Raw genomic sequence first — 16,346 nt, 5'->3', positions numbered from 1 at the left:
TTATTAAATTATTTATATAATTGCATATAAATTATTTATATAGTTTATAGCTTATATTTATCTGTACTATAGATAGTCTATTTCTATATATTTATAAATTTATTTATAATTTTATATATTTATTTATATTTTATATTATAGATGTTCTACATATATATATTTAGTTATATTCTTATATATTTATTATATATGTAATCTATTTTATAGATTTTTATTTATTTATTTTATATCAATGATATAATAGATATTATACATTTCTGTTACATCTATTTATATAGTTTATAGTTTATTAAGTTAAATGCTTTGCAGCCTACCCTTTTGCTGCTGGTTCTTTTCAAAGGGAAGCCCAGCAGGGCGAGCAGGGAGCAGCAGTGTGTGAATTTTGGACTCCTGGAGCAGTTGCCCAGGGCTGCTCACACACCTGGCAGCCAGTCCTGCTCCAGCCCCATTACCAAGGCTGACACAAACTCAATTTTGAGGTCATAAACCGGGAGCTTTTCCTTTGGAAGCTGCACCCCCCTGCTTTGATGCCTGGCTGGAATGCTTGTTGGTGCACGCCGTGGCTCTGTTTATCATCCTGGCAGGAAGTCAGCACCTCACACCAGGGATGTGACTCCTCCTTTAACTGTCCTGGCCCAGCCCCAGCAGTCATTTTCATATGACACTTCAGTTCTCCAACTTCTGCCAGCAACGAGCCCAGAATTTTTGGCAATAATCTGATTTACGTAATTAGCCCAGCTCACCACCTACAGCTGATTTTTGTTTTTTCTTTTTCTTGCTTGGGAGTTGGGATTTGTTTATAGGGAATTTTATCTCAGTGGAGAGCTGTTGGCACCATTAGGACTTCTTCCTCCTAAGCCACCAGTCCTGTCACAAAATAATGCCTTTTTTCCCCTTTGCTCTGGAAGGAGGCGGATGTGAACTCCAGTACACCCAGGACATCTGTTTTTCCAGCTTTTTGGAAAGAAGGTGGAATATCACTGGGCCAGAGAAGCAAACACTGAGTTCGTGGATCTGAGAGCACCTGTAGCTCGAGAGAAAGGAAATAAAAAGTCAATAGGAAAAGAACCAAGACAGAGAGAATTAAGGGGGTACCCTGAGAGTGTGATCTGCCACTTCATTTTTGGGATTTCAGGATCTTTTGGTGCTATGTGTGCCTTGACCTGAACTGTGCCTGGTCTGGAGGGAAACAGGGAATTTTAAAGCCTGGAAACAGGGAATTTAGAGCCTTGGTCATGAAGAATTAATCTTTGATAGGGAAATTGTGGTGAGACAGGATGGGGAGCTCTGGGTGAGGTGGGATGGGTTGGTTCAAGAAGAGAGGAATGGGTTTAGGGTGGTTGGAGAGCACAGCTTGAGGAAGGTGTTGAGATTGTTGCAAGGACAGAGAGAGTCGCTTGTAGGTGGGTGAAAGGGGATGTTAAGATGGGAAATATTTTAAAAGGCCGAGGAGATTTTGGGGACGTTGGGGAATATTTGTTGTGTTTGGGAAAACGCTGAATTTCAGGAAGCGAAGGGGTGGTGGATGTCAGCCTTAGGGAAAAAAACCTGATATAAAAACCACAGATCTGCACAGCCAAGGCTTTTTTTTGTGGTTAAAATTTGGTAGCTGTGATCCTTTCCTCTCTGCCTCTGGGTTAAAAACAAGCAAGTGCTAAAAGATGACAAAGCTCAGGTTGTGGTCACTGCAAATTCCTGCAGCACCTGGGATTCCTCATGGCCTTAAGGACAAACTGTGGCATGGGCAGTGCTCACCAGAGGGAGATTTTGATGAATTTTTGGTAAATTAAGAGAGATTTTTGGTAAATTAAGGAGATTTTTGACTTTTTGCTAAATTTAAAAGCCAAAAATTGGGTTTAAAGAATGGTCTCTGCTTTTAAAGGTGGTGAGTGATGGTTGTGTGATCCCTAAGAAAACCAGGGTAGAGATGGCAGAGGGGAAGTGATGGGAAATGTAAATATAGATTTTACTGGTTTGTCAGAAAGCTGGAAGTTAATAACAAATAAATGTCTTTTTCAATCCAAAACATGTAAAAACCTTTTTTTTTTTTTTCTTCATTTATTTTTGGAGTGAAAACAGAAAAAGCACAATAAAAAAAGCTAGTGTTGATTCCACTGAAAAATAGTTTTGGTGGGGAATTTTCAGCATTCTCTAGGTTTCATTTTTGGGAGGAAAATGTACCTGTAGAATTGGAAATGGTAACTTTGATCCTTTGGAAAAAGGGTTTCAGCTTCCATTCACTGCCAGTCCTTGTCCTGGCTGGAGAGCAGCAATGTTGGAAGGTTGTGCTTTGGAACAGGGAGGGCCTTTGTGACTGCTTTTGTGAGGTTTTTCCTATTATTTATCTATTTCTGACACCTGAATTTGTACTTCTGGACAGCAAGGGCATCCTCTGCAGGATTTAGTGGAATTAAGACCATTTATAACATTCCACTTGTGTCCTGCAGAGCCCTGCACACATCCATGTGTGTGAATAAATAACATACAATATTATATATTTATACACTGAAACATGCTCTTCTTGTATTAATACTTCAAATAATGCAAGGCCGTTGCTCTTTTTCTTGTTTTCTTTGTTCTTTTTCTTCCATTAATCCAGAGGACACCCCTCAGCATCCTGAACAAAGGTTTTTTGAGTGGCTGGGCTTTTGTGAGCACTAAAATTTGGGATAAGTGAGAGTGTGTTTAAGGTTGGGTTTGTTTTTGGTTTTGGCTTGTTTGTTTGGTTGGTTGGTTTTTTTTTCTTTTTTTTTTTTTTTTTTTTTTTTTGGTGTGGTAAAAAATATTATTAAGGTCAAATACTTTTGAAATAACAGAGAACAAGACCCTCAATTGGAAAGGAATAGCCTTAGAGCTTGAATGAAATTTAATTTAATGGAATAGGTTGCAAGTTGCATAACTGGGTTTTGCAATAGCTACTTGTTAATATTTTAATCTTAAAATTTAGGGTAGGTAATTGCTGTGATGTGTAGAAGCCAAAATTATTCCATTCTGTAGGAAAAGTTGTGATAGATTTTAGTGCATGGGACAGCATTGGGAATCCTGGTTTTGTATCATTTATAAGGTGAATTATTGGAATATTCAGTCTGTGTGCAAGCAAGGCCAGCTCCACAGATTTACATATGTTAATACCTAAGCTCAATTAGGCCACACATATATCTATATTTATATAAAAAAAGTGTATTTCATGTCTTGCCAAGCGAGCTATAAGGGGAAATGTTTTCAAAGACTTTAGCAATCCTAGAGCTCTGCTTTATTTCTAAACCCTGTAATTAGTGGCTTCTGGAAACTGGATTTGCTTCTTCCCAAAGCTGAGGGATACACACGGTAATTTTGAAATCTAACCTCTAAACACAGTCTGGCTCCTAATTTTCCTAAGTTGAAAGTGGTTTAGATGCCTGAGCATCAAGCTGACTTAAAATTGGCAATTTTTTTTAGTAATCTCTCATTTAAAATATTTTTTTTTATCCTTTCTCATATTGGAAGAATAGAAAGTAATTTTTTTGCCCTGCTAACACAATGTCAGGGTTTGCACTTCACTCTTTGCATCTGGAGGCTCTGGTGGTGTTTGTAGTTCAAGTTGAATTATGTTTGTGATTATCATCAACCCTTCAGAAATTTAAAATAGTATGCAAATAACAGAAAAGATTATCAAGTTTTTAATTAGCACATAACAACTTTCCCACCCAGATAAACTAGATTTCTCTGTTGTATGCTTTAGCTGCATTTTTGAAGTGTTCTCAGCCCAGCCTACAAAAACAAAAAGAGAAAAACACCAGCAAATTGAGAGCTGCAAGATACCAGTGAGAAATGGAAAATATTCTTGATAAACCAGAGGCCTCACCCAGCACCTCTGTGCCTATTTTATATATTCACCCAGAATTAATTGTGGTTTTTGCCAAAAAAAAAAAATCCTACAAGGGAAGTTCTGTCTGTGCCCTGCCTGGGATTCTGCCTTTCCTGGCCCAAATTCCCACCTGGAAAAGGCTGTGGAAAGACAGCAGGTGTGTTTGGTTTGGGCTGGGAGGCAAATGATTCCTGCTGCTGAGGGCAGGTTTTAATTCACCAAACGCTTTTTGAGTTGATAGCCAGCTTGGAATTTTCTGATCTGGTATGACACAGCTGGTCCTAAATTGCTCAGTATTTACAAACAGGTGATCTGAAATTTTTATTCACCACCATGGTGAGATGCTTTTTGAAATCTGTGTGTCTTTAAAGAAGAGAGTAGTACAGAATAAGAACTGCGGTGCATTTAAAAAAAAAAAATTAAAAAATAAATGAAAAAAAGTCCATCTGCCAGTCCAGACAAGCCATTACCATCTATTCCTGGGCCTACAAGTGCTTGCACCTCTAGACACTCTTAGGCATCACTGTATTCTTGGTTTCCCTGGCATTTTGTTCACTGGGGATTCCAATGTGAGTTACCCAGCACTTTGTGACACTCACACTCATAAACAGATTTCCTCACTGGATAATGCTGTGTTTGGGTTTTGAAAGCAGCACTCCCTAAGTTTAGGTTATGACAAGAATGATAGAATGCACAAATTCTTTCGTTACAATATTGGGTGTAAACGTCCCTATTTCAGGCTTGAGAAGCTCCAGTGATAATTAAAAAGGCATCTTTTGTGTTCAGTAATGTCTGGCACGTTGTTGAAACCTTTAACTAGAGGACAGGTCAAACAGGAAGACACAGCTTGAGCTCAGAGATGCCCTACCTGATGGGGCTTTCCTTAATTATTGATTTATTTTAAGGGAACATGTAGTTGGGTGTGATTAAGATCTATTTGCAATGCAACTTTATGATTAAGAAAATCAGGTGGAAGAATGCACATGGGAATGATGTGTGTTTTGATATCTTCTGTCCACTGGTGTAGTTGAGTGCTTAATGCTTTGTAAGAAGTGTGTGAAGTTATTTTTGTGGTATCTGGCTCACTGAGGGAAGAGTTGTGTTTGTGGATCTCAGAGGCACAGCTGGGACATTGCTGCTTGCAAGGAACCTGAAATGTCATTTTCCTTGTCATCCATTTCTGGGCTTGCTGCGTGTTCAGTCCATTTGAAGTGTATTTCCTCATCACACCTGAATGGGTTTCAAAGCAAACACCCCATCCTGCTTCAAGGGGAATTTTTTGTTTTGCCTTTTTCCTGTGCAACGCATTCTAAGAAATACAAGAACAGGGATGTTGAGAGCCGCTTTCCTCACACACTGCCGTGGAGTGCGTGGAAAAAGAAAAGCCTTTTCCTTCAGGCACATCGCTACCTAGCAACACTCAACTCGAATTTGCTCTTTTCTTAGGGCAAGAAAAAGGGTAAAACCTGTTTTTAAATGTTCTTGCTTTACTCCTCCACCTCCTCCTCGGTGTGCTGAGGTTTCAGTAGGTGCCTGTCTGACCTGAGGAGCTGCAGCTGACAATTATCTACTCAAAAATGGAATTCTGCTGAGCTGCACTGTGTGGCCACACAGACACAGCAGAGTGTGTCCCACCTCTATAAAGACTATTTTTTCTCTCAGTTGCAGAACTGGTCACTGTTTCAATAGTTGCTCTCTGCTGATGGTCTTCATGAGTGGAATTTCAGCTGTGTCCCATCTGTGGGGTTGATTCTTAGCCAGTGTTGCCCATTTTCCCCCTGGAAGATGTGTTTGAGTGCAGGCACCAAAGGCATTTTGTTTTCTCAGGCTCTTCAGCACTGCCTGAGGCAGCAGCACAGGTGAGAGAGGAGAGGGTCAAGAAGGGCAGAGAAAAGGCACAGAAAAAAGCAGCTCCCTGTATGTTTGTAATGCTCTAAAGCAGCTCAGTGCTTGTTCAAATGCTCTAAAACCCATATAAACTCTCACTGTCAAATCTGATATCACAGACTTGATATATTAAGAATTTTCCTTACAAAAATCCAGCTGAATAAGATACAATTGTAAGGATTTACATTTATATTAAGTGGTGATTTACCTGCTCTTTTTGCTTTCCTTACTTTGCTTTTTGTGTGTTCTGAGGCGGTGAGACATTGCTGTGTGCAGCCTGAATTTACTCTCTGGGCTGAAGTGAAGCAGAGCCCTGAGAGGCTGAAGGCTCTGCCCTGCTCTGTGGGATAATGAGGAGAAAATCCCGTGTCAATCCCACCGGAGCCGTGGCTTTCCCGTTACCTCTAGAGGCTGCTGTTGTGTTAAAGTTGAAGTTCAGCGCGTTCCCAGCGGATCGCAGCTCTGGGATTCGGTGCCAGGAGCGGGGAGTGTGCGTTCCTAGAGGAAATAGTGCAGACAGCGAGAGGCAGGGATGCCTCGGCTCGCTGTGTTTGCAGCTATCAGGGAGTAGAAGAACTGATGAAAAGCGGCCTTTTCCCCGCCCACTGCTGCGCTGATTATTGGTTTCTGTTCAGTGGAAGGTCTCTCAGACTGATGAGCAGCAATCTGAATTGAGAATTTGCTGACAGGAACCAAGTACTTTACAGTGACCCTGTCAGTATTTGAGGTTAATGTCTGCTGGACTTGGGTTTGTTGAGCTGATACAATTTTCTTTCAAAGAAAGTTTTCCTAAGAATGGATTTTGGGTTTAAAATACAATATAAGGGATATGTTTACATTGATAATTCCCCCACATTATTTCATTCTTTCTTGCTGCAAACTAGGCATTGCACAGATATTTTAATACAGAAGTTCAAAAAGCTCTTGGCATTTGGTACAGTTTATTATTATTTATTGTAAAGCATACTCATTATGCAACATCTGACAAGTCCAATCAGAGTTTGTACTGAAATGCTGAAAGCCATTCACCTAACAAGGATCATTACTGCCTAAAAACCGGCACACCAGTGACTACTGGTCTAATAAAGAAGAATTAACTCCTTTATTAGTGTCTGGACAGCACTCCTGAGTAGTCAGTGGTTTCTGGACAGCACCCAACCATGCTTTTCCAAACAGCTTGAAGAAATATGTAACTTTGAATAGAGAGAATTCAAATTGGACTGGGAATTGTAATGGCCATGCGCACCCCTGTCTTGTAGAGCACTGCTCTAAAGGAGTGTAAATAGTGTTTTCTTCCTCATCACCTGCACCTCCCACAAAAATCTAAGTATTTTAAAGCGAAAAAATCGAATACTTATCTTCTTGTCCTTCCCAAGCACCCAAGAAATGTGTTGCATTCATGTGAATTCAGGGATGCTCTCTGTGTGCATATCAAAATATTGTCCCCAAAATTGGTGAGGAACTTGCATTTCATGCTGAAGAAATGTGCCCCTCTTTTTTTTTAATGTTGGAGGTGTATATTTTTATTATTGTTTATATCTTAGAGGGCTTAGATTTCTCTTGATGTCTTTATTAGATGGCTGTTTTAATTTGATGGATTGGTGTAGAATATCTCTGAGTATGCACAATATGCAAAACTTTTCATGCCCTTCTTAAAAATCACCATTTATTAAAGATGTTTCTTTTTCTAGAAAATAGCATGGGCTGCTTTGGTCTGCGTGGTTGCAACTGTTGCAAAACAACTGCAACTTTTTATTAGATGCCATTCAAGAAATGTGCTGTTACCTCAGCATTGTGCATCTGCAGTGAGGAGAAACCTTTCTTATGTTCTACGCAATCTTCCTTAGAATATTCAGTAGACACCAGCAGTAAATTTAAGCTACCTGTTTTTACTGGAATGCCCAGAGCATTCAAGCAGTAACTCTCAAAATGCCATCACAAAGTGTCACTCTGCGAGTTGCCTCTGTCATGTCATCCCTTCCCCTTCTCTAGCGCAAGGGAGAAGTTCTCAGGGTGGAAATTGAAGTCTTTTACTGCTTCTGCCCTTGTGTGCACCATGAAGATTCCCCATCCCAGACGGGCAGGAATGAGCTGTGCTCCAAGTTGACGATGGCAGAGGAAAAATTAGGATTCCATTAGCTTTTTTAATTTCTCTTTTCGTATCAGCCCGAGACTTCAGGCGCTGATGAGCCGCAGGAAATGCGAACTGATGCCCGTGAGGTTCGCACACCCGCCCAGATGTTCTGCCCTCTCAGGATGAGTTGCACACATCTGTCTGAGCGGCTCTGTGCTCCAGGCTGGGGCTGCGGAAGGGCAGCCCACACCCTGGCATGAGAGAGCTGCAGCAGCACCGGGCTCCATCGCCTCCGTCACCTCAGCCGGAGCTTCGGCAGCTGCTGAAGATCCAGAGCCCGGAATGTTTAACCACTAATAGCCCTTAAAAAATCCCATCTGGCTGTGCCCCGATGGAACTGTAGCAATGTGTGCGATGCCTGTTTATATGCAGAGAGAGAAACCTTTTTAAACTATTTATATATAAACTATATACACGGGGCAATGGCCACTGCCTCACGCCTTTTATTTTAATTGTCTCTCTCATTCCTGTGATTCCATTTATCATTCCTGTGATGCCACGCCGTGATTCCATGGCTGCTGTGGCTGTAGAACCGCATTACTTCTCGCCGTAAGGCGCTGAGGCCGTGCTGGGGAGCGCAGGGAGGCAGAATTAGCTTTAAACAGCAGGCTCAGCGCCCGCCCCCGAGTCGCCGCGCTGCCGCCCGTGCCCGGAGGAGGCCCCTCAGCGCCGCTTCCTCCCCTCGCAGCCGCCTCCTCCTCCTCCTCCTCCTGCCGCCGCCGCTGTTTCCTGTGCGAGCGGCTCTGACGCGGCCGTGCCCTCCCTCCTTCCCTCGCTCCCTCCCTCCTTCCGTGGCTCCGCCGCCGCCCCCCGCTCCCCGCCGGGCCCTGCGGAGCACAAAGCAGCCGCGGCCGGCCGGCAGCGCCTGCGCGGGGCGGGCCGGGCTCTGAGGGCAGCGGGCTCGGAGCGGGGCCCGGCGGGCAGTGCCGGGCACTGCCGCTGTCAGCGCCGGCGCTCGCAGCAGGCTGCGCCCTCCTCCCTGCCTGCCCTGCCCCGCCGCGTTCGCTTTGCTTTTACGCTCTTATTTTTAATTTTTTTTTTTTTTTTTAAACTTGGAAGAACTCTTGGGAAGCCCCCGCACGGCTCGCTCCCCTCGCCCCGCAGCGCGTTCCCCTCGCGTTCTCCGGGCTGTCGGAGCCCGCTCCCCCCTTCCCGACCCGCTCCAGGCTGGGCCTCCGCTGGGGTTTGGAAGCCGGGAGCGCCTCGGCACCGTCTGCCTCCCCCTCCCGGAGCCGCTCGTCTCCGCCAGCCCGATAAATGCTGTTTATGAGGATGGACCTGTTGAACTACCAGTACTTGGACAAGATGAACAACAATATCGGCATCCTGTGCTACGAAGGTAACAGTGCCTCGCCACGGGAAATCAGTGGTGCCCTCGCACGGGGAGGGATGGATCCCTTCCAGGATGGATCCTTCTCCGAGCGGTGCTCGCTGTTGTTTGTCAGCGGGGATGTTTTTTGGAGATCGCCGGTGCGGGACGCCCCGCGGGCTGTTGTCAGAGCTTTGTTACAGGGCAGGGATTTCTTTCTTTCTTTGTGATTTTTTTTTTCTGTTCTTTTTTTTTTTATTTTTTTTTTTTTCCCACAATCCGCGTTTTCAGCGCCAGCTTTCCTTTCCCTGGCCGGCGGCACTGCTGGCACTAAAGGCCGGGGGGCGGGCGGGGGTCTGTCCGTCTGTCCGTCTGTCCCGGCGCCGCGGGGCTGGGCCGCGGCCGGACACGCGTGGGCCCGGCTGTCCGGCGTGTCCGGCGTGTCCCCGCGGGCCGGGGCCATTGCCCGGCCCCAGCGCCGCCCCGGGCGTTACACAAGGCCCGTGTGTCCGGCGGGGCTCCGCGCTGTCCGGCGGGGCTGCCCTCCCCCGTCAGCCCTCAGAGCCCCGCTGGGAAGGCGCCTGAGGTAACAGGGCAAAATCGGTTTGTGAATCTGCGCGGAGTTTTCTCTACGTGCGCCTGCGAGAAGCGGTTATGGCTTGGCTTTGCCTGGAGAGAAAGGCACCACTGAGCTAATTCGGCTTGGCAGCGGGGCTGGTTTTGCTGTAGCCACACACAAGCGCCGCGAAAAGCTGGTGGTTGTTTTTTTTTTTTTTCTGATTCAGCAGGAACGATTTCCATGTTCGTTCAGAAAATAAACTTGCTGGAGTTGTCAGGAAAGAGACAATGAGGAGCGTACAGAGGCCAAGGAGATATCTGTTCACAGTGCTCAGGAAAAGGCCAGGCCAGAGCGCAGGCAGCTGAATCTCACTTTGGAAATGACAATCTTTTCTGTCCCTAAACCAGCATGGCCACATTTCTTCCCTTCAGGAAGTGGAGGGGCTCCCTGTTGTACTGTTAATATCTTTGTTTCTCCTTTTTTCCTGTCTTTTCTTTCCTGCACAAATATGTATATATTCGTTTGGATTAAGCTCTTTTACAGAAGATTGAGCTGAATAATACAGAGCTGAGGTTCCATGAAGTTGAATTCCCGAATTCTTTCTTATGCCATGCTTTCTTTGTTAGAGCAAGAAAACTTGTTTAAGAGAAAAAAAAAAAAAAAAAAAGAAAAACAACTTTCAGGATCCTTTAACTTTTTCATTTCAGGATCCTTTAACTTTTCCACTGCTCTCTGCAAGTGTTTTCTTGCAGTCTCTCTCAGCAATTAGTGTTTTCTTGGGAAGCAATTGATAACTTCTGATGAAGACCGTGGAATTTCATGCAAAGCTGTATTTACGTAATACATCTTTCTGAGCGCTATGCTCACTGAGTTTTGTTGCTCTGTAGTTTTGGCTCGTTACTTCAATTCATTGTAATTATGCCTTGTATTTATGGAAGATTCTTTCCAGTCCCCTTTTTATTCCCCACCCTCTTCTCCAGTAATTATTATTTAACCAGATCTTAGCTTTAATAGTTCAAAAGCAAAAGAACAGCTTAAGGAATACACTCTACTGGAGCAGTTTTTGTTTAGGTTAAACATCTGTTGCTATTTTCCTTATTCTGGAAGTTAGCATTTTTAACACTAAAATAAACACACACAAAATGAAGAGAAGAAAAGCAAAACTTCAGTGGTGTTTATAGTGAGCTGTTTATATCCCAATGGTTTAAAAAAGTGTAAACACTGGCAACATCTGCTCTGAACTCAAAGGGTGTTTTAGAGATGCCTACAGATCTTCCTGGCCTCTGCCATAGTATTTATTTTAGAAGTGAGTTGTGTCAGCAGTGATGGATCTTGTCTTTCCAGGGACACTGTTGCAGTAGTAACTACATTGACAACAAAAACGCCCTCTCAAACCCAATTAATTAGGATTTACTGAAGGCCACACTTGAACTACTTATAAATTGATGCCTTCCTGAAAAGTACTTCTGAAGATGCAGGATAAGATAAAAATAGGTTTGACATTTCAGAGGAAAGAGTGATGGGCCTATAGGCCACAGGAAATAGATGGGTTCCTTGTTCCCTTAGATTCTCTCTTGAAACACTTGTCTTTGGTTTTTGAGATGATTTCTACACTGGTGAGCTATGGCAGCGTGTTTTATGAAGTTTACTGGTGGTTCTACTCTTCTGACACTGGAACTGTTGGATTTGCAACAGCCTGTGGATCAGAGATGTGTTGATACCTAAGAAATAGGGAAAGTTCCTCCAGTGTGTGCATCTGGCAACCCTTTAGTTGGACATGGAGCAGAGGAGTGTGATTTGCATCCTGAGAGGGGTCCTGCTTTTTCTTGCCCAGCACGAGTCCCAGATAGCAATTTGTTATCTGTGAGCTGCAGGCTGCTGAGTTAATGCCAGCCCTGGAGAGCCTTCCCTGCCTGGGAGGGGCAGGAACCTCCCAAGAACCTCAGCTGTGTCTTCATCTCAGTCTGCTCCTAAATGGTGCCATTCATGGTCACACTCCAGCCACAGAGTCCCCAGCATGGAAATATTGTGCTGTTTAGTTCATTAAACACACCTCTGATTTTGGCCTCCCCTCTGGGGGAAAAGAAGAAATGGTGATAACATAGATGGGATCTGCCTTGTGGGCAGCAAATTGTCCTTCTGCTGGGGCTGGGCTGGCAATGGGAGAGCTGGAAGTTCTCCCACTGACTGTCCAAAAGTGAGCTGTGCTGCAGGCTCTTAGCTCTGCAGGTGGAACCTCACCTGAGGTTGGCTGTTTTCTCAAACGTGGGGTGATTTAGTTGTTGTTGTGAGGTTGGTGAGCTGTGCTGCAGGCTCTTAGCTCTGCAGGTGGAACCTCACCTGAGGTTGGCTGTTTTCTCAAACGTGGGGTGATTTAGTTGTTGTTGTGAGGTTGGTATCTCCACCTTTGGAGATACTCGAATCCCACCTGAGCATCCCACCCTGCCTGAGGCTGGTTTTGAGCAGGAGGTTTCTAAATGACCTCTAAAGGTGCTTTTGTAGCCTCCTGGAAAATTCTGCACACTCGTGTAATTAAAACAGCCACAGCCAGGAAAAGGATTATAACCAGAAATGAGGGAAAAGAGCTTTAGAAAGGGGGTCCATAACTCTGAAGCACAGGATAAAACCCTTTCCTTAAGGTTGTTCGTTTTACACTGATTATTTGTGTCCTTTGGAGAGTTTTCTTAATCTCATTACTAGCTTTGAGCCCCCATGATGCCCCATGGTAATCTCAAATCCAACTGATGCTTTTGGAGAAAAATCTGAATGTTAATGAGTTGGGTTTTTTTTAGCAAGTTGCATAAAAAAGACATTTGAAAGAAAATTTTTAAATCATTCAAATGGGGATGCTTAGTCCTCACCAATGGAAAAGGACAGTTATATTAGTAATGATCAACCATTTCAAGCAATTTATTGTAATAGTTTTGGTGCAAGAGAAAAGAAGAAATAATTAAAGAATTGTTGCCTTGGCATCTGGATGCTCATCTTTAGCGTGAATGCATCTGATATTCTTCTACTCAACATTTGCTGCCAGTGATCAACAATGGCCAGTTTAATGAGTGGTGCTTTCAGATCATTGTTTTCTTCCTAATGAGCTGAGGGCCACGAGGAAGCTCCTGGGAGCCCTGGCTGAGGTGCAGAGGCCAGGGAGCAGCAGCATTCTGAGGCAGGCTGGCATTCCCAGCGCTTCCTATCGAATGACAGCCACTTGATCCGGCCAGGTATTCAGGGCTGGAACATCTGCATCTCGTTTTGTGGTGGAAACTCACTTAACTCCAGCTCAATATTCCTTCTGAGCCCAGTGTTGAGGTAATGGAGTGCTCAGAGTTAAACAAAACAGAACAGAGCACAGGTGATGCTGCTCTTTGACTCCAGGGCTGTCCAGCCAGTTCTGGCTCTGCTTTCCCACGGAATATGCATGAGGAGGAGCAGTCTCCAGGCAGATCCGTTTTGTTCTGTTGTTTATCACAGATGGTGCAGTGTTGGAAGGCAGATTTCTGCCTTCCTTCCTCTTTCTCTCCCCGTTTCAGATGCTCTGGGTTATTGCTGCATTCTCAGGGCTGGAACTGCTGTGCTGGGAAAGGTATAAAGAAATGCAATAAGATGCTAAGAAATCCCCCAGGCATGTTACTTGGAGCACTCAAAATAGTTATGCAGAATTCTCTGGATAGTCCAGAAGACTGGATTTTTTTTTTTTTTTTTTAATGAAGAAAATTGGATCCAGATTTCTAGCAAAACACCCCTTTTTGGTTTCAGGACAGCTTTCATTAGTTAGTGGCATATTACATAATTATTTCACTGACTTCCTGTAAGGCTGGAGCGTTCTTTGGCTTGCAGAGCTGGGTGTCCTCTCAGGGCTCTGCAAAGCATCCTGAAAATGTCTGTGTCTTCCCCAAAAGGCCACTTCAGATGTTTGCTATCAGAGGCACAGATCCTGCTAACTTCTTTTGCTTTTTAATGAAATGCAACATGTTTTCTTAAGTTCTAAAGAAGAGTTTCCATCAGCTGTCTCTGCTGACCTTGCATTTTTCTCTTTCTCTAACATCAGTTTCTCCTATTAACTGCAAAGTTTGGGTTAGTTTCTAAGTATGTAAAATGACTTAAGCACTGTTCTGCTAAGAATTGGATAAGAATCTCCTTCACGGCAAATTAAGTGTTCTTATTTGTAACACAGTGTAAAATTTCTGTTCAAAGCCATGTACATTAAGATGCACCTACAGAATGTTCCCCATTTATAGAACATTCTGTGGATTTTGCATTTTCAATCTCTTTCATCTTTGGGAAAAAAACAAAGAGCCCCAGCTTCACAGTTGGGCTTTTCTTGCTCATTTCCTCCTAACATGAAGTTGGGAATATCCTCTTCAGGACTGACATCAAAATTCAGTTTATTTTCCTCCATCATCAAAGGCAGGATAGATTTAGGTCATACTTTAACTTTTTTTTTTTCTCCCTCTGGAGTTCTCACCCTGGATGCTAGTTCAGCATTTGTACAGAGAACTCAAACAAGGAAATCAAAAACCCAAATATAATAGAGTGTTATCCCACAGCTTTCTGTAGATAAGATAGGCAGCATATATTTTTTCCTGAGATAAAAGGTAGTGAGGTTTGTAGCAGTAAGTTGAATTCTGTGTTAATGAGCAATTTGCTTAAAGGCTGTAACTTGTTACTCACAAGTCAAATTTGTTACAGTGCCAGCTCTCTCTTTGGATATAAATCCAGGGATTTTAGGAGACATTGAAAAAGCTTAAATTGCTCCAGAGTTTGAACAATGCACTGCATTGTATGGAGAGCTGTTAGAGAAAAAATAAAGCTTAAACAACAGTCTTCATTGTGTGACATCTAAAATTATGAATGAAAAAGTTCATCCATATGTATTGGCTTTGCCTTTTTTAAATATCTGCTTTGCATGAAAATAGTCGTCTATTAATTTCTTCTTGAGGTTTAATACAGATGGGCCTTTATATTTGATTTTGGCTGAATAGACTACAGAGTTTGAACATGCTGCATGCAGACAGAGTGCCAAGCAATTTAGCAAAGTTGTTTACACTAACAATAATCCAGCAGGACAGAGCCTATAAGTTCTCACTGATAATAGTGTGAGGTAGTGGTGAACACGAGTTCCTGGAGAAGTGTTTACAAGAATGGCTTTATACTTCCTCAGCATTAGAGAACCGGGAGGGCTTTGGGGTTGAATTCCTTCTTTAAAGCCAGCCAGTTTTTCCTGCAGCCTGGATCATCCCCCTGCAAATTGCTCTCCAGATCGGCATGGATAGCTGCACACACAGGGGCATTGTTTGTCCCTGCCTTTGGGGATAACTGTGGCATGAGGCTGAGGGGCAGGGACAGACACCAGCAGTGCCAGCAGGCTCCCTCTGACTTTCCTGGGGGCACATTGCCCCTGGTGCTTTGTCTCACAGCTTTTTTACATGTTCTCTCTCTCAGCCTGTCCCTACCCGTGGGCTCAGCTGTGAGTGGAGCTCAGGGGGCACTGGTGTGTGTCCTGGGAGGGATGGGGGCACATGGAACCTCCAGGGCACTGAACAGGCAGTTGAGCTCTTAATTAGGGTTATCTCTGCCCACTTGTAAACCTCACGTCAAAGATGGATGGAGCTGGAAGAGGTTTGGTCTTAATAGCAGGAATAGCTGGCACTGATTGGAGGGACTTCAGTTCCGTGGATCCCAGAATGTCCTGAGCTGGAAGGGACACACAGGGACCATGGGTCCAACTCCTGGCCCTGCACAGACACCCCAACAATCCTATGCTGGGCATCCCTGGGAGCTCCTGGAGTTCTGGGGGCTGTGCCCATTCCCTGGGGAGCCTGAGCAGTGCCCAGCACCCTCTGGGGTAGAACCTTTCCCTGAGATCCACCCTAACCCTCCCCTGATGCAACTTGAGGCCATTCCCTTAGAAAAGGTCATTCTTGTTAAGAAATATCTCAGTACAGCTGCTTGTGCAACCTTGGTGAAGTTGAGGTACCCAGCTCCACCACAGCATTGGTTCCAGCCAAAGGAAAAGTCCCCCAGAAACCTGGGTGAGGTGATGGGACTTCAAAGATCTTCAGAGATCCTGTTTTAATAGGAATGGCAGTCCTTAAATCTCAGAGTGATATGGGTGGTGGGGACAAAAGTGTGGAACTGAGGTAGGAATAATCCCTTATCTAAGTTTCACAGCACTGGTTGGTATCAGATTTTTTTTAAACAGGAGTTTAGAGTGTTTCCTTGCCCAAATTTCATGGCACTGTTTGGTAACAGATTTTTTTAAGTAACACTTTTTTTTCCCCTTTTCTTTTAAACTTGGTTGTTGCTCATGTTAAAAGCAAGGACTTGTTAAGCTTAGTAGCACTTAGTGCAGCCCAGCTTTTCCCCCCAAAAATGTTGTGTGCTGCTTGTGCCTCATTTTGGTTTTGGAGAAAAAGCTTATCCACAGTGGTGTTCATGGATAGAAGCAGGTCATATTTGGGATAAAGTGGGATGTTGCAGCCTTGGTGGCACACAGGGAGGAAGAGAAGTTGCCTTCAGCAGGCTGGTGCCAGCTCAGTTCCCTCACAGAACCTATGGCTCCTGTCCTCTCCTAATTCCCCTCGTTACAGGAGTCTCTGATTATTTGAAG

General features: G+C 44.1%; 1 protein-coding gene across 2 annotated transcripts in view; it reads left to right on the top strand.

Moving 5' to 3' along the window:
• The window catches only part of VGLL4 (vestigial like family member 4), a 77,581-nt gene that overhangs the window by 23,696 nt on the left and 37,539 nt on the right, over window positions 1–16,346 (top strand). Inside the window, exon 1 of one of the 2 annotated variants that reach the window (XM_053954008.1) lies at window positions 8,794–9,207. The exons of the other annotated variant lie outside the window; for it this stretch is intronic. Coding sequence (XP_053809983.1) covers window positions 9,126–9,207 — 82 coding nt within the window. The 5' untranslated portion in view covers window positions 8,794–9,125. Of the gene's footprint in view, window positions 1–8,793; window positions 9,208–16,346 lie in introns of those variants that run through there. 2 annotated transcript variants of the gene reach the window in all.

This window comes from Vidua chalybeata, chromosome 12 (genome assembly GCF_026979565.1).
Source record: "Vidua chalybeata isolate OUT-0048 chromosome 12, bVidCha1 merged haplotype, whole genome shotgun sequence".
NCBI classification, from domain to species: domain Eukaryota; kingdom Metazoa; phylum Chordata; class Aves; order Passeriformes; family Viduidae; genus Vidua; species Vidua chalybeata.
The sequence above is the reverse complement of the archived record's forward strand: the minus strand, read 5'-3'. Positions and strand labels throughout refer to the sequence as shown.